The sequence below is a fragment of the Papio anubis genome, chromosome X, assembly GCF_008728515.1.
Source record: "Papio anubis isolate 15944 chromosome X, Panubis1.0, whole genome shotgun sequence".
Taxonomy (NCBI): domain Eukaryota; kingdom Metazoa; phylum Chordata; class Mammalia; order Primates; family Cercopithecidae; genus Papio; species Papio anubis.
In genome coordinates, this window is record NC_044996.1 from 34,838,131 (window position 1) to 34,864,859 (window position 26,729).

Consider the following 26,729-nt stretch of genomic DNA (forward strand, 5'->3'; position numbering starts at 1 on the left):
TTTCAGTGTTGCTGTCATAAGGATTTCTAGAACATAGTATCTTAGATACTGCTTTTGATGACCTTTTATAAAATCAGTCTATACAAACCTTGTCTTCTAAAGGAAATTAACTTGGATTGTCCTTTAGGGGTAGTTATTAAATAATTATGTACCTATAAAGTTAGCCAAGACTTCGCAGTAAATTTTGTGTTAGAATTTCTGTCATCTGGCCATATATGTTTGGGTCTAAATTTCCCTAAAGTTGACATTAATGAGAAACTCTGGTGACATAGAGTCTGGATATATCCACTCAGAAAAAACTCCTTTATTGGGAAGTGCTATTTAAATTAAGCAAATAGAAGCTTAAATCTTTAATTCCCAGCATTAGTGATCTTGTTCACCTTAGTACTGCTTCAAATAGTTTGTTAATATGAAGTAAACAGCAAGCACTCATGTTTTGGGATTTTTCCAGTCCCAAAGTAGAGGACAAATTCACTTTGTCACTCATTAGAAAAGGCTGTCTCTTCTTAACTTTAACTTAGAGATCAATTTAGTTAAAGTCAACAGACTGGAGGAATAAGAGTAGATATGTCCATTTTAGACTTGGAAACCAACCTGGACAAGGGATGCTAAGTCAGGTGCATGGGTTAGAACTATAAGTTCTATGCATGTTCGGTGCATGTTCATTAATGTGCCACCCTTGCCGTGTTTGTGTACCATCCCCAGCAGGTTTTTAATGGGACTTTACATTTAAGATCAATTGTATAATAGATTAGAGATTTAGAATCTTGGCTTCTCAATGTATGGGCAAGTGATTTAATTTTTCTGAAACTGTCTGAATTTCTCCATCTGTAAAACAGGCAGGCAAATACCTACTCACAGGTTGCTTCATAAATCAAATGAGATAAAGTAAGACTACTACCACTAATAGATAATATTATAGCTTATGTTTATTGAGAACTTCCTTTGTGCCAGGCACATTCTAAAGATTTCGCCTGTATTCACTCATTTAATCCTCCCCCAAATCTTATTATCTCTATTTTATGGTTAAGGAAACTGAGACACAGTATATACTCTTTGAAAGCTCTAAAAACATTAAACAAATATTATTAAATAAAGATTACATATTATTATTATTATTCACTTATAGAACAGATATTATTATTTTAATAGGCTTTATTATTTAGAGAAGTTTTAGGTTCACAAGAAACTTGAGCAGAAGGGGCCTGGTGTGGTGGCTCATGCCTGTAATCCCAGCACTTTGGGAGGCTGAGGTGGGTGGGTCACCTGAGGTCAGGAGTTCGAGACCAGCCTGGCCAACATGGTGAAACCCTGTCTCTACTAAAAACACGAAATTAGCCGGGTGTGGTGGTGCACGCCTGTAATCCAAGCTACTCAGGAGGCTGAGGCAGGAGAATCACTGGAACCTGGGTTGCGGAGGTTACAGTGAGCCAAGATCAGGCCACTGCACTCCAGCCTAGGTGACAGAGCAAGACTACGTCTCAGAAAAAAAAAAAAAAAGAAGAAGAAAATTGAGCAGAAAATATAGAGGTCCCACATACTCGTGCTCCTACACGTGCCTAGCCTCCCCCGTGATTAACATCTTCCACCAGAGTGGTTATATGTGTGACAATCAGTGAACCTACATTGACACATCATCATAACCCAAAGTCCATAGTTTACATTAGAGTTCAATCTTGGTGTTGAACATTCTGTGGTTTTGGACAAATGTTAATGACATGTATCTATCATTACAGTATCATACAACATAGCTCCAACTGCCCTAAGAATCCTCTGTGCTCAGCCTATTCAACCTTCCCTCCCCTCTAATTCATGGCAGCCACAGATCTTTTTACTGTTTCCATAGTTTTGCCTTTTACAAAATGTTATGTAATAGGAATCATATAGTATGTTGCCTTTTCAGATTGGCTTCTTTCACTTAGGAAGATGCACTTAAGTTTCTTCCACATATTTTCATGGCTTGATAGCTCGTTTCTTTTTGGGGCTGAATAATAATCCATTGTCTGGATGTACCATGGTTTATTTATCCATTCACCTACTGAAGAACATCTTGGTTCCTTCCAGGTTTTGACAATTATGAATAAAGCTGCTATAAACATTATATGCAAGTTTTTGTTTGGACATAAATTTTCAATTCCTTTGGAGAAATAACAAGGAGTGCGCATTGCTGGATCATATGGCAAGAGTATGTTTAGTTTTGTGAGAAACTGCCAAATTGTCTTCTGAAATGACTGTACCATTTTGCATTTCCACCAGCAATGAATGAGAGTTTCTGTTGTACCACATGCTCATTGTGATACTTCTTCCTTAAGGAGACCTCATTTGGTGTGGTCAGTGTTCTGGATTTTGGCCATTCTAATAGGTGTGTGGTGGTATCTCATTGTTGTTTTAATTTGCATTTTCCTGATGACATATGATGTGAAGCATCTTTTCATATGCTTTTTTGCCATCTGGTGTATCTTCTTTGGGGAGGTGTCTGTTAGGGCTTTGGTCCATTTTTAAATCAGATTGTACTCTTATTGTTGAGTTTTAAGAGTTCTTTGTATATTTTGGATAACCATTCTTTATCTGACATATCTTTTGCAAATATTTTCTCCCGGTCTGTGGCTTGTCTTTTTATTCTCTTGACAGTGTGTTTTGCAGAGCAGAAATTTTAAAATTTAATGAAATCCAACTTATCAATTATTTCTTTTCTAGAATGTGCCTTTGGTGTTACATCTAAAAAGTCATTGCCATATGCAAGGTCTTGTGGATGTCTAAATGTTCCAGCACCATTTTTTGAAAAGACTATCTTTGCTCTGTTATATTGTCTTTGCTCCTCTTTTTTAAAGATCAGTTGACTGTATTTATGTGGGCCTCTCTGGACTTTCTATTCTGTTCTATTGGTGTATTTGTCTTTTCTTTTACCAAACCACTATCTTGATTACTATAGCTTTATAGTAAGTCTTGATGTTGGATAGTGTCACTTCTCCAACTTTGTTCTTCTTCAATATTGAGTTAGCTATTCTGGATCTTTTGCCTCTCCATATAAACTTTAGAATCAGTTTGCCAATATCCACAAAATAACTCACTGGGATTTTGATTGGGATTACATTGAATCTATTGATCAAGTTGGCAAGAACTGACATCTTGAGTCTTCTTATTCGTGGACCACATAGTTAGTTTTTCTTTACCTTGTATAGATCTTGTACGTATTTTGTAAGATTTCTAACTAAGTATCTCATTGTTTTGTGTGCTAATGTAAATGGTATTGAGTTTTAAATTTCAAATTCTACTTGTTCGTTGCTGTTATATAGGAAGGCTATTGACTTTTTTGTATTAACCTTATATTCGGAAGCCCTGCTGAAATAACTTATTATTTCCAGGCATCAGAAGATATTATTTTAATTCTACTTGTAGTATAGCTTTTCTTATCAATTTGTTCTAAGTCCAGCAATGCCAACACCATTTCACAATCCAAATCTGTATATTACTCCATCTGTATCAAAATTTTCTCTTTCGCTCTCTAAGGTGGTCTGAGGACACCATGACAGTCACAGTGGTGTATGATAACTCTGAGGCAACAGAGCTCTGTGCAGCTCAGCACCTCTACCTCAAGCCCATAGCAAAATTGTTGATCAGCATATTGCTTCCAGGGAGTCTAGAACCTGTGAGGCCCTTCTCTAACTGGGAAGTTCTTGACCAGCTGAAGAGCCTGATTTCCCCTGACCAGTTCACCACAGTTTGGCTTTCCAATAGTACAGAGGACTTCATTCGATTTGAGGGTGAGGCTGAGACCCGAAGTTTGGTTCAGATCCTGAAGGCAAAGTTATATGGGAAGATTATCAAGTTAAATGGTTTGAAAAAAGACTTAAAAGTAGTGGCTACAGATGCCCAGGGAGAATGGGAGCACTTCCCCAAGGGAAGAGAGCCCTCGTTGAGTGACGGGGCTGAAGGACCATGAGAAGAGCCCAGATTCCATATATTTTGAAGACTTGCCCTGTAAATGGTTTGCACCTAAAGGTTCTAGCAAGGAGAAGCCATGTGAAGAGATCCTTTGGGTAGTCTTTGAAAGTTTTGGGAAGATCAAGAATGTGGATATCCTTATGCTTGGCCCCTACAGAGAAGTGATGACTGACAGGAGCTTTGGGGGTTTTAGCTTTGGCTTACAGACATTTGAGGCCTTCATACAGTACCAAGAGGCAACTGACTTTGTAAAAGCCATGCAGTCCCTTCGAAGAATGAAACTGATGCTTAAAGGAGATGATGGGAAAGCTCTGGCATGTAACGTTAAGGTAAGAAGTAGCCAGAGTTTCTTTTATTTTCCACTGTTCAGGGGATCCTGAGTAAAAGCTGGAAGGAAGCATCTAGAATAAATGTTCTTAGACCCTACCAGGCTCTGATCAATAGCTGATATATAAAGACTTATTATTTTTAATACATGGATGTTTAGGAAGAAAAACAATCCTGATTTGAACACTCATTCTTGTGCTATCAGGCATGCTGCCAGCTGTGACTTTAAAGTGATGGTTCTTATAATCTGAGGCTCTGTCTCAACTACTTGAGGGCATTAAAGAATTCTTGATGGCCCCTGTGGAATTATCTCATATGCTTATTATATTTGACAAGTTGCTGAGAGAGAGGAAGAGAGGAATACATACAATTTGAAACCACATGGAGGTCGGGTGTGGTGACTCACGCCTGTAATCCCAGCATTTTGGGAGGCCGAGGCAGGCAGATTGCTTGAGGTCAGGAGTTCGAGACTGGCCTGGCCAACATGGCAAAACCCCGTCTCAACTAAAAATAGAAAAATTAGCCAGGCATGGTGGCAGGCACCTGTAATCACAGCTACTTGGGAAGCTGAGGCATGAGAATTGCTTGAACCTGGGAGGTGGAGGTTGTAGTGAGCCGAGATCACGCCATTGCATGCCAGCCTGGATGACAGAGTGAGACTTTGTCTCAAAAAAAAAAAAAAAAAAAAAGGAAACCACATGGAGAGCAGTTTTTTTCCCTCTTTATTCCTGGGTCACAACTTAAATTTTCAGGATGTCTGTTAGGTAAACTGCTAAAACATAATCCTAACAAACTTGGGTTCTTTACTTTCAAAATCAGCCTGTCTACTCCATCATGTCATCTCATTGATGTCTACATGCTTTCGTCATCTCCTTCTTGAAGTCTTAACCCAGCAGTGGAAAAGATGCAACTAGACTCTCCTTTTTCTGTAAATCAGTCTTTAGCATGAATTTGGACTTTCAGCTTCCAGTGTATGAGTATGTGTATGTGTGCACGCACACGTGTGTATATGTAGCTAGTTATGTTAAAATGTGTATTTTAAAATTATGAGCTATTCAGCCAGGCAAATGATATAGCAAATACTGTCATGACCACCCATGTACCACTGCTCAGCTTAAAAAATAAAAAATTAGGCTCCGTGCGATAGCTTGCACCTGTAATCCTAGCACTTTGGGAGGCCAAGGCGGGTGGATCATGTTGAGCTCCAAGACAACATAGCAAAACCTCGTCTCTACAAAAAAAACAAAATGAGTCAGGTGTGGTGGCTCTTGCCTGTGGTCCCAGCTACTTGGGAGGCTGAGGCTGGAAGATCGCTTGAGCCGGGAAGCAGAGGTTGCAGTGAGCCAAGATCATGCCACTGCACTCCAGCCTGGGCGACAGAGCAAGAACCTATCTCAAAAAACAAACAAACAAAAATAAATAAATAAGTAATAAATAAATAAAATATTACCACAAGATGAGAGACCACTTCCCGCTGTCCAGTGTCTGGTTTTAATTTTCTTGTGACTTGGTTAACCAAAAATTTTAACCTATTTTATACTATTTTGTAGTATCTCAATCTGATTTTCACTTTATTTCAAGATTTGAAAAGTTGTTTACTAATCATGATAGATCTTCTCTCTCATCAGGTTAGTTTTTGGGCATCTTTGTTCTCCCTGCACCACAGACACTTCTGATTATTTTTGTTCCCGATGATTAAAAAAAATACTTTAACTCATTTGATCTTTTTAATGAACCAGAAGTAACAGACTGACATTTCTCAGCCTGCGCCTATGATGGCACTGTGATGGTGTCTATGACCATAATGTAAAGTAAGCTCCTCAGGGTTTTTTTTTTTTTTTTTAACAGCTTTATTGAGGTATGACTGACAAGTAAAATTGTGTAAAGTTAAGGTGATGATTTGATATACTTATTCAAGGGTTCTGCCAAAGAAAATCCTCAAGCTTACAAGTACTGTTTGGCTGGTGGCTGAGAAGCAGTAGGAATATGAGTACTGGGATGCAGAGAGGACATTTTGAATTGAATTGATTTTGAATTACCATGTACCATCTTAGTTTTATCTTTCTGACCTGGGACGTGCCCAGCCAGCTGGCAAACTTTTCTAATGAAACTTTGAATTGTTTTGGAGCAGGTTACGTCTGATACGACCAAACACTTTGGGGAAGGAGCTGTAAGGAGGAGAAATCAGGAAAGGCTAAAATTACAAGAACTAGAAGAAGAAAGGAAAAAAGAAAAGAAAAGAGAAGAGGAAGTAGCTGAAAGGTGTCTAGACCAACTTTAATGAAGATTTTTTTTCTTTGATTTAGGGATTAATCCTTTTGGATGAACAGCTAGACTTGGTAGATAACATTGAGATGGGGGGCAAGAATTGGAGCAGATTGGAAAATGCCATTGAAAGCTACAGTCTTTCAACTGTGCTGTTACAAAACCAAAATAACAAAACTGTTGAAAACAAGAGACTTCAAAAAAATATGTTTGTCAGGGAGGACAAATAATGAGGAATAATAGAACTAGCTAAATTAAGATGTCTGGAAATAAATGATTTTTTAAAAAAGGGACCAGAAATTTTGTAGTAAAAATCCTAGCCTGCCAACTTAGGAATTTTACCAGTTTACCAAATATTATCAAAATTTCCTAGCCTACTAATTTAAAATTCTTAAGAATTTAGGGCTGGGATGGAATTTCTTCTATAAAATGTTCAGTAATCAAGCTAACTTGTACGCAAGAAAGCATGGATTGATTCGGAGTATTTTTCTTGTTGGCCTAAATTCTATCTGTGAATTTAAGAAGCCTCCATATATATTCTTTCTTTCTTTCTTTCTCTCTCTCTCTCTCTTTCCTTCCTTCCTTCTTTTTCTTTCTTCTTTTTTTCCTTCCTTCCTTCCTTCCTTTCTTCCTTCCTTTCTTCCTTCCTTCCTTTCTTCCTTCCTTTCTTCCTTCCTTTCTTCCTTCCTTTCTTCCTTTCTTTCCTTCTTCCCTTCTTTCCTTCCTTCCTTCCTTCTTCCCTTCCTTCTTTCCTTCCTTTCTTTCTCCTTCCTTCCTTCCTTCCTTCCTTCCTTCCTTCCTTCCTTCCTTCCCTTTCCTTCCTTTTCTCTCTCTCTCTCTCTCTCTCTCTCTCTCTCTCTCTCTCTCTCTCCCCCTTTCTCATTCTGTTGCCCAGGCTGGAGTGCAGTAGCACGATCTCGGTTCACTGCAACCTCTGCCTCAGCCTCCCGAGTAGCTGGGACTACAGGCTCGAGCCACTATGCCTGGCTAATTTTTGTATTTTGAGTAGAGACGGGGTTTCACCATGTTGGCCAGATTGGTCTTGAACTCCTGACCTCAGGTGATCTGTCCGCTGCAGCCTTCCAAAGTGCTGGGATTACAGGCGTGAGCCACTGCACCTGGCCTCTTTGTATTTATTTGTTTGAGCTTATTGTTGATGTCCAGTTCAGGAGTTTGAGTCTAGAAGGGGCTATTGGATTGCCAAAGGTTGCCAGTCGAGTACAGATGAGCCAAAACTATGGAGCTTTGAAAATTAATTTTACTTCCTGGCCCTTCCTCATGCATGTTTATTCTTTTATTCTTTCATATAAATTGTAGCCATTCAGAAAAGGAGATAAGCAGGCTCACACCTGTAATCCCAGCACTTTGGGTGGCTGAGGTGGGAGGATCACTTGAGGCCAGGAGTTCAAGACCAGCCTAGGCAACACGGGGAAACCCTGTCTCTACAAAAATTAAAAAAAAAAAAAAATAGCCAGGCATGGTGGCACACACCTGTAGTCCCAGCTACTCGGGAGGGCGAGGTGGGAGAATCACTTAAGCCCAGGAGTCTGAGGCTACAGTGAGCTATGATTGTGCCACCGCACTCTAACTTGGGTGACAGAGCAAGACTCTGTCTCAACAAAAAGGAGATAAAGAATACCCTTCCATGTGTCCCTTTCTTTTTTACCAGTGGAGTGATAGGAATTACTTGAGGTCATGTCTGTGAAACTTGGCCAGAGCTTGAGCCTAATAAATATAACTAGTCCCCCCAAATCCAGGCTGAACATCCAATTTAGATAATCCTCTGACTTTTGGCTAAGTTCTGACTTAGGTAATTGTCCCTTCTTTCCCTTTCCCCACATTCCCATAAGGGCCTAACTGAGACAGTTCTAATTTTCAGGAAACAGAAGCCCAAAGCCAAAGCTGAGGCACCTCAAGAGCCGGACTCTTCAGAGGAGTGGGAGAAGAGGCAGTACCTAGTGTCTCAGAGGCGAGTTGAGGCACTTCGGTTCCTAAGTGTACTCCTGAGGAACATTTCAGGAAGGCTATTGCCAAATTGTTCTTCAAGTTTGGTAGGTACTCGCCTTTCTGAGACATTACCTTTGCATTTGAGCAGTGGTCTATTGAAAATTCACTCCATGGAAGACTCATTGCATCCACTGGGGCTTATTTTAATAGGCTGACCTCTAACAACCCAATAGTAGTTTACAAAAGGGATATCCACATTCTCTAAAGGAGTTGCGTCCCAACTCTTCCATTTGACTCTCTCTCTCTCTCTTTCTCTCTCTCTTTCTGTTTCTAAACTTCAGGACAGTATTACCCAGAACATTTAGCTAGTGTGTCTACTTTTCTAAGTTCCTAATGGATGTAACAGAAAAATGCCAGAGGGAAGAAACGGATGGGGGGTGGATGTTAGGTGTTATTAACCTTACTTTTCCACTCATCTGCAGTAGGTTTGGTAGAGTCTTGAGACTTGTAACAAGCTCATGATAGTCTAGTTTTAAACTATTTGATAAGAAATTACTCACCCCACAGAGCAATTGTTATGTTTGGAGAGTTTCATTTTTAGAAGGTGTTTCTCCCCCTTCCTGACCTCTTAAAGATAGCCAGATTCTGCAGATGTCCTGGATTAAAAGCCAGAAAAGCCGCCAAAGTGTTCATTTAAAAATCCATATTCAGTGTTTTAAAATATGAATAGTAAATGCCATTAGGATTACATAAATTTTATGTATATTTGCAATCTTGACCTTTTTCTCATTAGTGTGGACAATCAAACTTAGTGAAATCAGGATCAGAAAAATGTCACATTTACATTGATAATAAGGCTAGCTGGATCTCTTTTCATTTTCCTTAATGACCTCTGAGGGTGACTCCTCCTAAAGAATCTATCTCTATGTGTGTGGTGTCTGATTTCTTGGCCTCGTAAATACTAATATCCATTATTAGAACCTGGGACTCCAGGTTCTAATCCCAGGTAGTATGTAGGCACTGTGCTCTGATGTGTGTCAGGTGTCAGTGGGAGCACAGTACAAAGCCTCCAGCAGGATGGGGCCTGTGGGCAGCACCTTTCACCTGCTGTGCGGTTATGGAGAGCAGATAGCACTGCAGACATGATTGCAGATAGAACCATGATCACGGCCACATTTGCTACTTGCTGCCTTGCTTTTTACTGAGCACAGGGAGATGGGGAGGAAACTCAGAGACAGCTTTACCTGCAGTCCATAGTAAGAGGCTGGTATGAATAGAAAGACAGTTTATCTTTTAAGCTAGTGGACCCTTTTAGATATACATTTCACCCGTCAGTCTTTTCTTGTACTGGGATTTTTCTGGGAGGGCTATAGATCATTTCTTATTCCTCTTTGTATCTCCAGCTCCTAGCACAATACCCGGAACATCAGGCGCACTGATTTTCAAACAAGTGAGAAAAGAGTCATGTGCTTTGAAGGCTATGTAAAGTGTGGTGCCTTCTCACATAAGCATGGGCATAGACCTACTCAAAACAGTTCATATTAGACTAAGACATTTAATTTTGCCCTCTATTTCCTCAGTGCAATATTGTTCCTAATTTGGATCTATCCCAGGTATTAGAAGTCTCTTCAGAACAATGTCAGAAAGCACAATTTGTCTTTGGAATTTTTTAATCTGTTCAGTTTTTCATGAGAGATTTTTAATCTTTTTCTTTGAAGGGATCCACACAGTTTAACCCACAGGAGGTCGACATTATTGGCACCAAAGCTAATGCTTCTCGAGGGAACACATTGAAAACTCTGGAGGAAGAAGAGCTAAACACTTTGCATCTTCAAAATCAAGAGGAAATATCAAAATATCAGGTTGCCAAGTCAGACAATAAGCAAAAACAAAAAATGGAGAAAATAACTAGGGATCACTTACAGAAATCTTCCCACTGCCTTGGGGAAGAAAATTTAAGGTATTCCTCTAGAAAACAGAGAACTGGAATATTATTAGGTGATGAAGAATATGAATACAGTTTGTTTTTTGAGCATAACTCCTTGGAGATTACGATAATTAAAGGCCAGTCTCTTGAAAATGAAGATCACCACAGTTCTAGTGAATCCTGTTCCAAATTATCTGGGAGAGGCCAAGGCAGGAAACCTAAGATCCATGAAACAGATGCATTTTTTGACTATCTTTTCAATTATTATGAAGCTCCACAATATACTCGTATCTGCCTAGAAACAAGTCAGGTAGCAGGCACATGTCAGTGGCAGAGGGATGTCCAAACTAAGGGAGATGGATTTCAGATTAGTTTGAGAAAGCGTAGGCATCACTCAATCAATTCGAGCCAAGGGGAAAACCTGGAAAGGAAAGAACAGGTTCAAGAAAATGATTACTCATCAAACGTTTGTACTCAGGATCCTGAGCATAAACGAGGAAAAGTAGATTATGCCAAAGAATGTACTAATGGGTTTAAAACTCATTGCCAGGAGACAGCCCATAAAGCTGGTGGTCAGCTGTCCCCAACTGATGGAAATAGCTGTCTGTTGGAAAAGACTCATACTTATATTGAAGATTCCAAATCCACAAGGAAAAGCCAAGTGTCCACACCCCACAAGTCAATAGGCTTAGATTTACAGTTGACAGATTTCTTAGAGGAAATTAGTAGTGATTCTGAATGCTTCAGTGAAACCCTTAGTATAAACAAAGAGGAGAAAGAGAAATCTGTGGCCACATTTAATAGTTTCTCAGAAAAAGAACCTCTTGACACTGACAAAATGATCACACGCAAACAAAATACAAGGTTGAGTCAGCAGACATTTTTTTCAAAGTGGAGGAGTGATGGTGAGGAAAAATACTCTAATTACAGGTTTAGGACACCAGGCAGGAAGTCTGAGTATGAACCGAAATGGATATGTTCATGGCGTAGGGGTGAAAGTCATTTCATTACACATGAAAACAACAATGACCAAATGAAGGAACAGATAGCTCCCAAATACTTGTTTGACGAAGATAACTACCAGGAACCCAGTTCCAGTTATCTAGAGGGGAGGTTTAGTGATAGTGCATTGGATCAGAAAGTGAACTATGGGCCCTCTCAGGTGCCCGTAACGTCATCAAGAAGGGCTAGGTCTTTCTATTTTGGTAATTTTCACAGAAGAAGAGGGACTCCTTGGAAGTCAGAATATAACCAGAATTCAAGAAGGTTTAGAGGATGTAATTATAACTATTTCAAATTCAATTCTGATTATCACTATAGTAGACAAAATGGTCAGGAGTATATTGACTATGGAAGCTATTCAGGAAATAACTGCACTGGTTCTTTAAATTTTAAATGTTTTGATGGCCACTTAGATCAGGAGTATCCTTTTTCACAGTAAACATGTTACAAGAAGAAAATTTAAAACCAAATGTAGCCATGTAATTAACAACTACACAGCAAGACAGCAGCATTTAAAAGCTTCAGAACCTGTGTGTTTTATATTTCCAAAGCTTGCCAATACACCTGGAGTCATTTTGACCTATGCTTTCAACTTTGGCAAGAGAAATAATGTTTTGTATTTGACCCTGCTCAAGCTTTTAAATGCTACTTGATCCAAGGATAGACATTTCTATAGTTCAACTAAAACTTTAATTCTATGCCAGTGAAGGAGCAGATTAACATCGAGAGGGGTTGAGATGGCCCTCTATGGCTCCTTAGGTGTCACAACATCATCATTCAGTGTCATTTATCTCCAAAGATGACAACAGTGAATGAATAATGATCCTTTAACATGTTCTTTGATTTGGTCAGAAACACCACGTGCAGCAACAAACTTTCCTGAGTTTTATTTAGAAATAATTGTAGAAAAAAGAGACGACAGTTAGAACATAGACTTCTTCATGACATTAAAGGGTTGCATGAGCATCCACCAGGAGCAAATTCATCTTACTACTACATTTAAATACTCAAAGAGTTGTCTTTTTCAAGACAAAGTCTTGGAAGAAGAATCTAAAAGTGGTCTAGATTGTCCTTTGAGGTTTAAGTGGATAGTATTTAAACCCATTAGCAGAGTTTTTTTTTTTTTTTTTTTTTTAAGAACCCCATATCTTTCCATTTTAGAAAAACAGCATGATTGAAGTAATATAACCAGTGGAATTTGCAAAAGGAAATACTGAAAAATTGTGGGGCACCAATAATGTCACTTGAAAAGAGAGGATGTGACTATTCCACTTCAGGTTATGTAATCCTTTCACTCAGGGCTGGGTTACATCAGTCTGTAAAAAGTCACTGAATATCCCCCAAACTGAACTTTATTAAACAGTAACAAGTGCCTCTCTTCTCAATCCTTAGTGATGCCACTGAGTTTTTAAAAAGAGTCAAGAGAAAAGCCTATAGTTTTGTAGCTGGAGAAAAATGTGTATGTGTAGGATTTGTAAACTCTCAACATAAGCAATTGATCTTTTTACCTACTAGTTTTTGACTTCATAAATGTTTTTAAATTGGGATATTTTATGGATTCTTGAAGACTTACATTTTAGTGCAGTGCATGTTCTATAGAAAGCTCAGCTGATTCATTCTGCCTTACCTTGTATTTAGGACCTCAGGGGCAATAGATTGCCTTTTTTTTTTTCCTCCAACAAAACTATGCCTGACCTGGTAATTGAAGACATTAACGAGATTAGAGACTGTTGGCAACAGGAAAAAGTGATTTTAAATCCACAGAAGCAGTAAAGGGCAACACTTTGATATGACATGATTCATTCATACACCCTTAATTTGATATTCTGTAGTAAAGTACCAGCTGGTAGAGCCAGGTAGAATGCCAGTCATTGTAGCTGCCCAGATTATCACAATGTGTGCATATAATCAGCCTTTTGAGCAACCTGGTATGTGAAAGGGCTACAAAATCTTATTTATCTGAAGGAAGAGCCACAAGTTGTTTCATCAATCTCTTCTAATCATAGAGCTATGTTAGTACATGCAAGAAGTCAGAAATGAATGTACCATAGCAGATGCTGTTTATTATTAATAATATAATAACCAGTGGATGATTTGTTGGCTCCCTTGGGTTCAATTCCACTTTCAAGCCAGTGACTCTTCCATCAAAACTAGATTTGGCTTGTCAAATCTGAAAAACACCGCTCATGGGGCAAGTGCCTTGACTTAATGTTCAAAGTACTGTTGTCCAGAGTAGACTTTTAAACTACTAACAGCTTGTATTTTGTCAGGCAACTTTCAGTAACCAGGTATTATTTTCCTTTGACGAAAACCTGCCTCTTAATTTTTCATGTGTCATGCCATTAAAACAAAGAATATTATGGGTTTGTAATGAGAAGCAGCTATGCTTGTTTTGAAAAAAACTCATTGTCACTTGATTTTTCTTTGCAGAGATTTTGGACATGAAAACAGTTTGCTGCTCAGTAGTCAGACATAAAAATAAATTGCAGAGTACAGCATGTGCAATTTTTATGTGTATTAGAACTGGGGCTAAGTCATTTCTATATAACATTTTTGTCTCTTTTTTTTTCTAAATACCATCCTGGGACTTAGAAGAAAGTAAAAATACTGGTTTTATGTTTACATTCTGAATAACCCTAGACTTTTATATGTCTTATAAAAGAGTCAGCCTTTTTGGTGTGTAGGCCCTAAATGAAGAAGACAACTTATCCTGTACTTTTTAATTGAATGGCTTAGTAAGGAGTAAAATAGAACTAAAATATTGTAACCACCTTCTTAATGAACACTGCTATTTTTTGTTGTGCTAAGTAGTGAATAAGTGTTTTATCATATCTTTTTCTATGTCCTGTTAAGGGTCTGAACTTTAATCTTTGTCTTAAGGTATTTTCATGTTTTTCGTTGTATGGGTTGCTGGTAGTAATGCAAAAAGACTAAAAATATGTCAATGTGCTTTCAATTTGTTTAAATTTCTCAGGTAGAAAGCCATGTAACCTGGTAATTTTGAAAATAAGAACCAAATAAACATATTTTTACTTGTTGCAAAATTGTTTAAAATACTCATTTTTAAATAAATGCTGATAAGTCCACCTTTGGGGGAAAGTTTCTACTTACAGTATGCTGCTTTGTGCTATTGTTGATGATCTCTTTTCTCATTTGCATTGTTAGAGAAGTAATACATATTCCATTGTCAGATATATTAAAAATAATCATAGTGAATATTATTTGTTCATTTATCACATGTATTGGCTAGCATGTTGCACATCCACAATAACATTTTCTGTGGAAATACAGATGCCTGATTTTAATATCGTTTCTATGTCACTTTTCCTGTTTTGTGGAAACTGACATTGTCAGAGTTCATGGGACTAAAGACCATAGTTTTCTTTTCATTTTGGACAAACTGAAATCATGATATTTAGATTTAAGATGATCCTCCCTTTAGCACATTTTATCAGTGCTAATAAGAGGTAGCAAAATTGACTCCATGGAATTTCACCTAATTCCTTCAGCCCTGGGTGTCTTGGGCCACACATAAAATACACTAACATTAATGAGAGCTGATGAGCTAAAAAAAAAAAAAAAAAAAAAAAAAATTGTAAAAAAAAAATCTCATGTTTTAAGAAAGTTTACAAATTTGTGTTGGGCTACATTAAAAGCTGTCCTGGGCTGCATGCAGCCCGTGGGCCATGGGTTAGACAAGCTTGCTCTAGATATTTTCCTCTTGGCCTGTTTAACTTAGCCTAATCTTCACATGCACATGAGATTTCAGGCTGCAAAGGTGGGCCCAACTTGTCTCCCCCACTCCCTCTTCAAAGCATAAGGCATAACATGTTACATGGCACAAAACAGGCACTCAAACATTTGGTGAATGAAACCAAGTGGGAAAAAAAAGAGCACATTAAAAAAACTCACAAGTACCTGCAATGTGGTTTGATAACATGAAAAATTGAAATTTCTTTGGTTCAGGGAGTATATCTCTTGTAAGAAAACTCTGCCAATGTTAACATTAAAATGACAAAACACTAATAGGTTGTCTTTGTTTATACAACTGACTGCATATGCAAATCTGTTATTCTTCTTTTGATATGAGGTGAATTAACTTTGCTACTGTAAGGATCCTGATACTTTCCTGATCAGGAAATTCATTAACATAAAAAAACCCAAAACCCTTCCTTAGTACTTGGCAATGACAAAGTCTTCAGTAACACTACTTCTTAAGAACCTGGCTATAGACTTCAAGGTGGAGATCTGCCATTTACAGTTTAGAAAGTTCTGATTTAGGCAAAACTTTGACAAGTCACAAAAAAAGCAATTCAATTCACTATGTCTTAACAGGACAAGCTGGTATTTGGTTTTTGGTGTGGGGTCTCCGTGAAATTTTGCCGCTTGTTTCTTTTGGAATACAAAAACTCTGCACTCAAAAGTGAAACTGAATTTTAAGCCAAAGTAAAATGTCTGAATCAGATTCCCTAGAATAAGGTTTTTTAAAAAATTTAAATAAGTCACCACACTATAGTGGGTAAAACCATTTTTATTAACTGACCAAAGCATATCATTTTGTTTTCTGATTTGAGGTAAAATCATTAAACACAGTTCACAAGAAAATACAACGACTATTTAACCACAATTACAAGAGTTTGAAATCTCACTAGCTGTTCATATAATACTTTTACGAATTCATACAACTGTATAGTCTACTTAAGCTTAGTGTTAACCAAAAGAGCAATATCAAAGACCTAGACACTTGACTACTACTTTTGCAGTGGGTAGAGTTTTATGACAACAGAATAACTGTTACCTTATGAATATACTTTACTTTAAAATCCACTTGGCTAGTGACTGTACTGTTTCCTCGTGGTTCAGGGGTGCGCATGAAGGCTCTTAGGAGAGCAAACACCTGTTCCTATTCTGTATGTCCCTCCCTCATTTCAAATGAGAATAACCAATTGAGGAAAATAACCAAATAACCATTGCCCCACCATGAACATGGGGCTTGGGAAGACAGTCCTACAATCTTCACCATATATTTAGGTTTTTAGGCCAGCCAGCTGTTTTTTTTCAAAGCTTTCTTTTGAATGTTCAGATCCTATTTTAATCCTAACTATAGACTACTGTGTTTGTGAAGGTGTCTGAGTGTCTATGTGAGGGCAAGGACAACAATGCAGTCCAGAAACACAGAAAATATGCTTTTTTGCAGCTGAGCTCTGTTTTGAGATTTCATTTTGTTACTGGACAGTGCTTTAATCAATACCAAAGTCTTTGGAACACTGCAGATTTGCTTTAGAGGTAGATAAAACAGAAATCATGCAGTTAAGTCAATTGAGAAAAAAAAAAGGGATTTGTTATCTTTAGAGAACATCATGACTAAAAGTTGATCCTTTGTTCTTGGTGCACATTTAAGATTTTTTGGGAAATACCCAAGTCTTCCTTGTCTCTCAGGAAAAACACATTTAAATTCATCCTGTACTAACTACAGATAGAAGAAAAACAGTATTAACATGTGTATTACAGCACTGCAGTTCACTTTCTGGATTTGTGACACACAAACACATCATGCATGCTAAGACAGAAGTTAATTTTATTAGTGTCACTAGTGATGTGAATTAAAAAACTTACAGCAAGTGCTCAAAATTTTTCTAAATATTGTAATCACTATGTTTTAAAGACAGAGTGGACTGTTACAAATGATTTTGCAAAATACAAAAATAGATATACTTCCACTGAATGCTTTAATCATTTTTCCGAGCACTCTCATCTTTTGGTTCTTCCTCATCTGAGTACACAGTGGGCTCCTCCCCCTCCTTCAGCAGTTTGCCCACGTGATGATACTTGACTGGAGGTAGAGAAGAAAACACAAATGGTCATTCTCATTCTTTCTAAAACATCATTACCACATTTCAATTTAAAGCATTTATTAGAGGCCTACAATATACTCAGCAATGTGTTGGGCTTCTTGAAGGATACAAAGGTGGTTTATACCACTGTCCTTGCTAACAGGGAATTCGTTTTATTCAGAAGATAGACATATAAAACAGGTGGCAATGTCTGGCAATGAGTGTGCAAGGTAATGTCAAAATGAATTGTTTGTGTGTAGGGAATGTTTAGAAGAACAAGGGCAAGTTATGAGTTCATCAGAAGGGTTACAGAATACTTCATGGAAGGAGGATATATTTTGGAAAAAATGTATACAAGGATTTAGGGAGGGAGTTCCAGAAAATGAAAACGCCATGTACAAATGCATACAGGTGAGACAATGTATCTGGGAAGCAGTAAAGAGACCAAGTTGGCAGGAGTAGTTAACATTTAGAAGTTAGTAGGAGATAAGATTGGCTAAGTAGTGTGGGGAAATATTATGAAAGATCTGAAAAGCCAGCCTGAGGAGACTGGACTTATAGGTGGCAAAGGGCACTGAAGGTTTACAAGCGAAGGAATGACACAGTAAAATAGTGTTTTAACAACAATATTATCAATGTGGTGCATAGGGCAGATTTCAGTAAGGAGAGACTGGGGACAGGGCGATCCGGAGGCTAGCGTGCAGATCCAGATGCAAAGGAACCAGAGCCAGGAGTAGGGTGGTGTCCAGGGGAATGGAAAAGGACAGAATGAGAAGTACTTTGAAAGAAAACTGGAAGCATGAATTAAGTGAAAATTGGAGTTCCCATGGACCAAAATGGAAACTCTGTGGAGGAAGCCATTCTGGAGGCTCACATGACAGGACATCTACAACATGGAATGGACAAGTGAAGTCAGGATTGGCAAGAAAAAAAAAGGTTTCCCTGAAAATCTTTCAGAAAGAGAGTTCAATCCAATTGTGGGGATAGAAGCCATACTGTAGGGAGGAAGAAGGTATAGAGAGGAAATGAAGCAGTGGTTAGGAGCAAAAACTTGTAAGAAGTTTGACAGTGAAGGGAAGGAATAACAGTCTCATAGATGAAGAGGATAGCAGGAGACAGAATGTTTTTCCCATCACAGAGAAAAACCTACAGGTGGTTAAAGGAAGTGGTAAAGGAGCCAGGAGATGACTGGAGGTGTTGGAGAAAACAGATGTAAGGCTGAAAACCAGAATGCAAAAGACTTGAGAAGAGATGGCATCAGCAAACCACCACATCACTGTAGCCAAACTAATGCAGGGTCGATCATCTGAATGTCCGCAGCCAAGAGTCTCCTCTTCCTGAATATGAGTAGGAATTAGAGGAGTAACCAACCTGTCTAACAAGGTAACTAAAGCTGCTTTTGTGTGAAATAACTGTTGGGAACAATTGGAACTGTGGGAGACAAATAAAAGCTGGGTGGCACCTGGGAAACCTGCCTTAAGGGGAATCCACACCAGCTTTGAGTATAGCTGAGGTGTCACAACAGTATCTGGGGCTAGCCTTAAAGTGGGAAAAAAAAATCACACTTTTTCTCCCATTGATGAAGGCAAGCCCTAGAAAATAGAGCTTTGTAAGTTACACACTACAATTCATTGGTTTCACATAGAAAACTAATTACAAAGGCATCCTTATGATGCCAAAAATTAGGGACTCTATTAGGTAACTGAACTATGTTTTCCAAAGTATAAAGACTTGCCTCTACACTTGGAAGTTATATGTAGCCTGCTTGAGACTCAAACTCAGAGGCAGAGACACATCTGGCTAATTATTAATCCAGAACTCTCTCTGAAGTCAGCATTATTTTCAAAGAAAATGGTTGGATAGAGCCAAGAGAACATGTAATATTTAACTGATTATAGAGAACACACATAGAAAACGACATTTTAAATGGAAGATCTTCAAATAATGCTCATGGTCTTTATACACTGTTTCATAAAAGCAGGGAAAGACTCTTATTCAAATTCTCGGCAGTGAAATATTGCTAGAGTGATAATTAAACAGTTAGATTTGACAGAAGCCAATTCCTGAATTCTCAAAATCTGAACTTAACCCCTCATTCCTACTTCTCCCTAAAGACCTCAGCCCATAGCATAAGCCAGAAACAAGCATCTCCTTTTACTTTCTTTTTAAAAATGCAGACACCATTGTTCCTGGGCACATTATAAGCATCATTTGTAGATGAGGCCTATAGTTAGGCTCAATTAGATTCAAAGAGAAGCTGTTTCACAGAATACAAGTCTCCCATTCTTCAACAAAGATGTGGGCTGCTTTTAAACGGCAAGCTCTACAAGAGAGGGCTTATGAAAATCCCTTTCTGTAGCCAAGATGGCCACTGTCCTTTCCCTGACACACCAAGCACCAAATCCTCATTTGGAATCTGTGCAACTCTCTCAAAAATTTTAAAATCAAAACCAGAAACCCAAGTTTCCATAGAGAACTGGCTAAAAATTGGTATGTAATCATAGTAAGTGACTCAGCACTGCTACAATTACTTCAAGCCATGAACTTGATCTGTCCAAGATTAAGGAGCCTATCAAAATGCACCCAAGTTTCAGGCTGCTTAGTAATAACTATTGTCCTGCCACGAATCCCCATGACTGGTAGAAATTTGACCCAGGCACAATTTTAAAAAATGCTTACAAGTGAACTGAGACTCCCAGTCACTCAGAGTCTCCTGCTGGGCAGCAGTGAGGTCAGAAAGGTCATCATACTCATCCTTCAGTGCTTCCTTATCCAGGCAAAATGTGGCAAGGCCCCTGGATGCATCTCTTCCAGCAAAGACCCCGTACGGCCCCTCTTCAAAAACAAAACCAAAGATCAATTCTTTATTAGACAGTCAATTGCTCTGTGATTTACACACAGAAAATGGCTTCCCTATTCATCAACATAGCCCCATTTTTGAATATCAAATTCTATTCGGAAACCATAGTAATGCCGATATTCTGAACATTACGTAGGAGACGTAGAAAGCCCTGTCGCCATTTAACTTTTAAATAACTAAAAGTAAATCAAACTGCTATACATTTGCATCAGTCTCCTGTGGTTTCCAAATAGCTAGTAAAAAAGGCATACGTGGTTAGTGATCTCTTGGGGTAGTGGTAGTAGGGAATCATACAAGATAATACTGAGTCCATGGGTTAGAATTCAACTTTAGAACATTGAACTGGGAGCCTGACGGTTCTAGGCACTTAGGGCTACACCAGTGAGAGTTATGGTTTCTTAAGACAATAAGCACTGATGTGTACATGGAAACACATTTCCTTATAAATATATTCTGATATGTCTTAATGAAACAAAGATATCTTATAGCGATCTTTGGTTCCAAGGCTCAATTAAACATTAACTCATGGCATCTGCAGGAGAACCATTTTATAACAGTATCAGTGGTTAAAAAATCTATCCACATTACATAACCTTCACTGTCAATAAATAAGAGATAACACAGAGATCAGTCTTCATTATCTGTTTTTGGTGGGCTTGAGACGACTGTGAAAATACTAAAATTTTCATGGAAAAGAGACTGAATCAATACTGCAAAATAACTCTATAAAATGTGATTATCTGTGATATTACACTGAACTTTTGTCTAAGAGAGCAGAGAATCATTCTGTGGGTACAAAAAGTGGATATTTAGAATTATTTAAATATTGCACAACTAAATGAAGAGAATCCAGTGTGGGTACAAAAAGTGGATATTTAGAATTATTTAAATATTGCACAACTAAATGAAGAGAATCCAGTGTACTTTAAACAATGTGTTGTTTCCCCCAAGGCAGATTGAATAGCAGCCCTGACATTAAAATGTTTGTAGGTAACCACCATGCCAAGTATGAGAATAGATCAAGTTTCAACATGGCCTGGTCACCTGAAACCACAATACGCTCAGAAATTTTTTACAAATTTTATGACTTTTAAATGCAATTAAAATTCCAAAGAAAAATGCTTATTTTTAATCATCATTACATGCTGCCACATCCACTAAAGGTAAAAAAAAAATGCCCACATTTTTCATAAATGTACACCTCTAGTGGAAATGGCAGCACCTAGTGCTTGAGAATCGGCAAATGTAATGGTTTGAACCTCACTCACCATTTCAGAAATTATGGTCATTGGCTTGGTAGAGTGAGTCTTTACCAAGCAAACTTCGTAGAATATTTAAACAAGGTCTAGTGGGAACATTAAAAGTCTTTAAAAAATACATATTATTCAATGCAATGTATATTCACTAGAATGTAAGCTCTATAGGCAGAGATTTGTGTCTGTTTTGCTCACTGCTATATTCCCACATCTACAACAGTGCCTTGCACAGAGTTAACAGGCACTAGAATGACTAATTTTTAGGAATCTTTTACAACATGAAGCATCACTTTCTACCATGATGTCACGTAGTCATGGGCTCACTGAATGACAGTGCAAGATAGAGACACAGGTCTCACAATAGGCCATCTTTATCACTTTTCAGAGGGAAAACTAAGGCTCAGAGAGAACAATACTTTGCACAAGGTCACACAGCTAGTCATGACCCAATCAGGACTAGAACGCAGGTTGCCTGACTCCCAGTTTTGTGCTCTATGCGCAGGCTGACATCCTCTCAATGACTCTGCAAACTACAGTCATGATGATGCCTCATGCACATGTTTTCACTCCTTTAATATTGAGCTCAATATTAACAGGTATTTACATGATTATTTTTATTGATAAAGCATCTATGTGTGCTACTCTAAGGGACAAATAATGTGTGTGGTTTTCAAATGATTTTGACAGTTACATGCCCACAGAAAGCAGGTATTCTAAAATATCCGCAGGCCCGGTGCAGTGGCTCATGCCTGTAATCCCAGCACTTTGGGAAGTGGAGGTGGAAGGACTGCTTGAGCCCAGGAGTTCAAAACCAGCCTGGGCAACACAGGAGCGAGACCCTGTCTCTGAAAAACGAATAAAATGTCTGCAAGAAAAAACTGAGTTCCTCAACCTTAGCACATCTGATTTTGATCAGTTGGACTGGGAGATTAAAATGAACGCCTGAGTGTGACCTGTGTACCCGCCTTCTGTACTTTTCCCTCTCTCAGGCCAGTGTGGAATGAGCACCGTCCATGTGGACACCCTCTAAGCTCCCTGTGTTTAGAGGAGTCCATATTGGAGGAGCGAAAACCTCTTCTTCCTCATCTCCAAGTATTCTATAAAGCAGGACTTCGCAAGCCTGGCTGCTTTTCAAATTCGCCTGGGAAGCATGTTAAAATACAGACTCCCGGACCACCTGAGACTCATTTGCAGCTCTGGCGGTTAGGCTGGGAATCTGTAATTTTCCTCAGATGCATCAGGTGATTCTGATACGCAACCAGGTTTGCAAAAACCTCGACTCTAAGGAACCCATCAGGCCTGCCTCCTCCAACAGCTCAGCAGTGCAGCAGTCATCCATTCTTCATTTCCCTCTGGTTGGCTTTTTCTGATATCCCCCCACCCAGCAGTCTTCAGAGCTCTACTCCTTTTGTTTCTTGGTATCCTCCCACTTCTCCCTCCCTCCATTTTAATTTTTTTTTCGGCTTCTAATCCTTTCTCACCTGCTATAGACTAAATACCATATTACCTTAAAAGCTTGCCACGTTACCATTGTCCACCACATTCAGCCTTTATTCCTCCCTCAAACAGCCCCCTTCCTCCTTGTTCACCTTCCAGCCTTTCCCCATCTGCCACACACAGCACAAGCGCACACATACCAAACACATGCCACACACATACCTGACGCATGACCCATTTTAAGCGCGCATGCACACACCACACACACATACACACACACACCCGATAAATCACATACACTAAACGCGCACACACCGCGCGTGCACACACACATCACTATCCACCGGGCACAATGCTTTTACCTGCTGCTAATCCCATCTCGGCGTTTTCTCCCATACCCTCACATTTCAAAGCTACTCCCGGCGTCATTGGCCTTCCCCTCTTCTCTAGGTCTGGACCTTTTCTCTCTTTCGCCCTCCCCCATGCCTCCCTCGGAACACCCTCATTTCCTTCCTAGAACCCGACACTACCCCCTCCTCCTTCCAGGAATCCCCAAGCCCAGGTCCTTCGAAAACTCCCTCAACAGCCTGGGCTTTGATGTGTCCCCCCGCAACGCCTTCGAGCTTCGTGGTCCCACCCATCCCCGGCTTAAGCGCCTCAGCCTTCCTTCTCTAACCTCCTTCCAGCGCTGTCAGCGCGGGCCGGGGATCCGCGTCCCCGACTGGCTCGCAGCCCCTCTAGAGCGCCTCTTCTCCCCTGCCCGCCTACCCTAGCTCGCCGCCATTCCTCCCTGCACTCAGGGTCGCCCCGCTCCCGCCTCGCCTCTCTCCCGCCCAGCCCCGTGCCGGGGGCCCCCTTCTTTTGTCTCCGAGCCCCCCTCGCCGGCCGCGTACCGGGCCCGTAGAATTTGCGGCCTTTGGTCACGTCGAACACCTTGCCGTTGATGGCCATGAGTATGCGCGGGTCCTGGACGCCGTCGAAGAGCCGCAGCTCGGCGGGGGTGAAGTCGCGCCGCTTGAGGCGGGGCAGAGGGGGCGGCTCGTCGTCGTCGCTGTCGCCGCTGGCCGCCGGCTGGTCCCCGCGCACGATCTTGTAGAGCAGGAAGATGCAGAGGCCAAGCAGCAGCAGGTTGAGCGGCGACGTGAAAATCTCGTGCAGCAGCCCACCGCTCTCCAGCTCGCTCGGGTCGGCGCCAGTCGCCACCACATCCTCGGCAGCCATGATCTCTGGAATAAAGGTTGGGCCGCGCTAGGCAGGGCTCCGGAACTCGCCGCTTTCTCCTCCCTCTGAGCGAGCGAGTGGCGCGCGGGGTTCGGCGGCCAAAGACTAGCCGGGGAGGAGGCGGGGCAGGAGGGGCGGAGCCTCCGAGCCCCGCCTACCCCGAGGCCACCTAAGCGCCCCGCCCTGCTCGGTCCGGTTAGGCAGCCCTCAGGCCCCCGACAAAGCCTCTGGAGTCCGGCGCCGCGCCCCCGCGGCCGCGCAGTGCCCCCCTCAGTTCTACCTGGGAGGCCCCAGCCCAGCCTCACGCCATCCTCGCGCCATCCTATAGCTGAGCGCGACGCACGCGCTGCCCTCCTCTGCGCCCCTGTTTTGCTCCTCGCAGACCGACCCGCTGGGAGAGCCTCGGTATTGCCGGGCTCTGTGCGAGCGCCCCTCCACCACCTGATGCGCGCCAGACACCGACTCCCTTTCTCTTGCTGCAGGCTTTTCCCTGCCTCCCGTTCCGAAGCCCCTCATCTTCCCCCGGCCGTTCCCGGGCCCTCCAAGCTGTCTTGAGACAGGAAACTCGTTCTTCGAACTCCATTTTCTGTCTTAGAGCCCTACACGACTCATTTTCACCTTGGGAACCCCCATTCGCTCTCCTTGATGGCCCTTCCCCAATTCTCCCCCAGATGCTGTAGGACCGACACCCCCGGGATTGCTAAAGTCAGTGCACAACTCTCCCTATTATCTGGGGAAACGAATCGGATCGCCCAGTTAACTTTGAATTTTTTCTCCGAAAAACCCTTTTGCAATTACTGATTTGCTCAGTCACCAGGCATTAACAAGCAACGTTCTCTTGTTGCTCTTTTTTCCCCCTCAGAATAATGTGAAAGTTTCTTTGTTTGGCAGCGTTCTTCCATTTGGAGTCTTTCAGGCTACCCTTGGCAGTCACAATAACCCTGAGCTGGAGCCCAGACAAAGGCGGGAGTTTGGAAGGATCCTAGGCCTGGTCCCTTCCTTTCCTAGGTATTTCATCCGGCCTTTGATGTGCTAACAGACTGCACAGAAGCAGGCCTCCACGGAGGAAGGGGTTGCCTCGTCCTAATCTGGCCCTTTTTCTGGTGGCAGGGGGAGGGGAGCAGAAGAAAGGATAGAGAGGGAAACAAATAATTAAAACCAAGCTGTGCACGCATCTGCAGCCCAGAGCAGTACTTTTCCACCAAGCGTTCTGTTGGCTTGCACATAATTTACTCCTCCCAACACGCAAGAGACTTGAGTAAAGATTGGCTTCTTACCTCAGAATTCTAAAAATTTCTGGCAAAAACTGCTTCCATCCCTGCCCCCCGCTTCTTCTTAAATCATTATAAAGTGTAATGAGCCAAACAATCTTTGTATCTATCGGGCCCACGCATTTTTCTCAGAGCTAAATTTGGGATTAGCTGAACCGGCCCCTCCAGATCTTTTGTCAAAACTCTTCAATTTAATCATGGGGAAACAGGCTCAAACTGAGGGCACTTGGCTATAGTTAGAATCTATCTCTTTTAACATGTATGACCAAGAAAATTTAGAAAGCTAATAAACTTACGAAAAATATTTTCATTTGCAACTAATATGACAAAGGGTTAATATTTCTTTGAGAACTCATTTGGATTGATAAAATGTATAAGATTCTAGTCAATAAATGGGAAAAAATAGGAACAGGTAGTTCACAAAAGAGAGCACGCCAGTGGTGAATAAGCATATGAAACATGTTCAGTCTCATTAGTAACAAAAAGAAAAGCATGGAGATGCCACTATCACCTACTACTTTTCTACAGGAAAGATAAAAGGGAAAAAAAGGATAACACAGTATTGGCAAGAGAGTGGTGAAACTCTCATACGCTGTTGGGTATAACCTTTCATTATCCATAAAAATATTTTCTATGCATTAATCCCACTTCTAGAAATCTGTTCTTTGACCTAGTAATTCCATTTTTAGGAATCCATCCCAAGGAGACAGAAATGCAGACAAATATTTCATTACTAAGATGCTCAGCAGAGATTCATTTTTAATACAGAAAAACTGGAAACAACCTAAATGTCCGACTTCAAATAAAATGACTAATTAATGCACTTGAATTGTGACAAAACCATTAAAAGGCCATTTAAATATCATCATTGCGGAGTCCTAATTAGGGAAAGGGAATCAGGCTGGTGGGAGCATGAAATAGCAAAAAGAAAAAAGCAAATAAGCTACAAATCTCCCTTTCTTCATGATCCAAAATGCAGCCTTCCTGCGCAAATAACTCACAGTCTTCCCGTGCCCAGCTATCGCCAGACACCTGTAAGTTAGCTCATTGCAACCTTGGCATTATCAATATTGCACAAAGACCTCTTCAACAGACAGCATAAACACCATCCTATAAAATTTTCAGCAAGCCTTCATCTCCTGGCAGTTGGCTCCTCTCTTGCAGGCTGCCCTTTGTCTCTCTGGCAACATATATTTTCCTACTTTCTCTAATAAATCTACCTTCTTTTAACTAAAGCTGTCTTGGTAAATTCTGTTACCCCTGTGCCACCGGCCCAGTCATCTCTCCCGCACAACAATCATGACATGGCAAAATGCTTGTGTTTTAATCTTGAGGGAAAAACAGGATACAACACTATACGCAGTATGAATTCAACTATGTCAAAAAATTCATAAAAGGAAGTGTGGAAGGAAACATGCTAAAATGTTAACTGTTGTG

At 40.4% G+C, this 26,729-nt stretch overlaps 2 protein-coding genes across 3 annotated transcripts in view; one reads left to right on the forward strand and one right to left on the reverse strand.

Moving 5' to 3' along the window:
- LOC103880867 (A-kinase anchor protein 17B) overlaps positions 1 to 14,457 on the forward strand; it is a 91,368-nt gene extending 76,911 nt beyond the window's left edge. The window contains exons 1-4 of one of the 2 annotated variants that reach the window (XM_017954266.3): positions 4,062 to 4,274; positions 6,404 to 6,534; positions 8,417 to 8,588; positions 10,203 to 14,457. In XM_017954266.3, coding sequence (XP_017809755.3) covers positions 4,086 to 4,274; positions 6,404 to 6,534; positions 8,417 to 8,588; positions 10,203 to 11,852 — 2,142 coding nt within the window. In that variant the 5' untranslated portion in view covers positions 4,062 to 4,085 and the 3' untranslated portion in view covers positions 11,853 to 14,457. Of the gene's footprint in view, positions 1 to 4,061; positions 4,275 to 6,403; positions 7,137 to 8,416; positions 8,589 to 10,202 lie in introns of those variants that run through there. The other variant, XR_002519456.2, reaches the window with a different exon arrangement.
- Positions 14,458 to 15,926: 1,469 nt separating this feature from the next.
- On the reverse strand, positions 15,927 to 24,132 carry PGRMC1 (progesterone receptor membrane component 1). Its single transcript, XM_009198180.2, has 3 exons — positions 23,694 to 24,132; positions 19,927 to 20,082; positions 15,927 to 17,246 (listed from the first exon to the last, which is right to left on the reverse strand). The coding sequence occupies exons 1-3, from the start codon at positions 24,019 to 24,021 to the stop codon at positions 17,143 to 17,145; spliced, it is 588 nt and encodes a 195-aa protein (XP_009196444.1). The 5' UTR covers positions 24,022 to 24,132; the 3' UTR covers positions 15,927 to 17,142.
- Positions 24,133 to 26,729: the final 2,597 nt, after the last annotated feature.

Coding starts and splice junctions, on each gene's coding strand:
- PGRMC1 (XM_009198180.2), bottom strand. CDS start 24,021: ATGGCTGCCGAGGATGTGGTGGCGACTGGCGCCGACCCGAGCGAGCTG. Junction 20,083..23,693: donor CCGCAAATTCTACGGGCCCG/GTACGCGGCCGG, acceptor TTGTTTTTGAAG/AGGGGCCGTACGGGGTCTTT. Junction 17,247..19,926: donor CTGGGAGTCTCAGTTCACTT/GTAAGCATTTTT, acceptor CTCTACCTCCAG/TCAAGTATCATCACGTGGGC.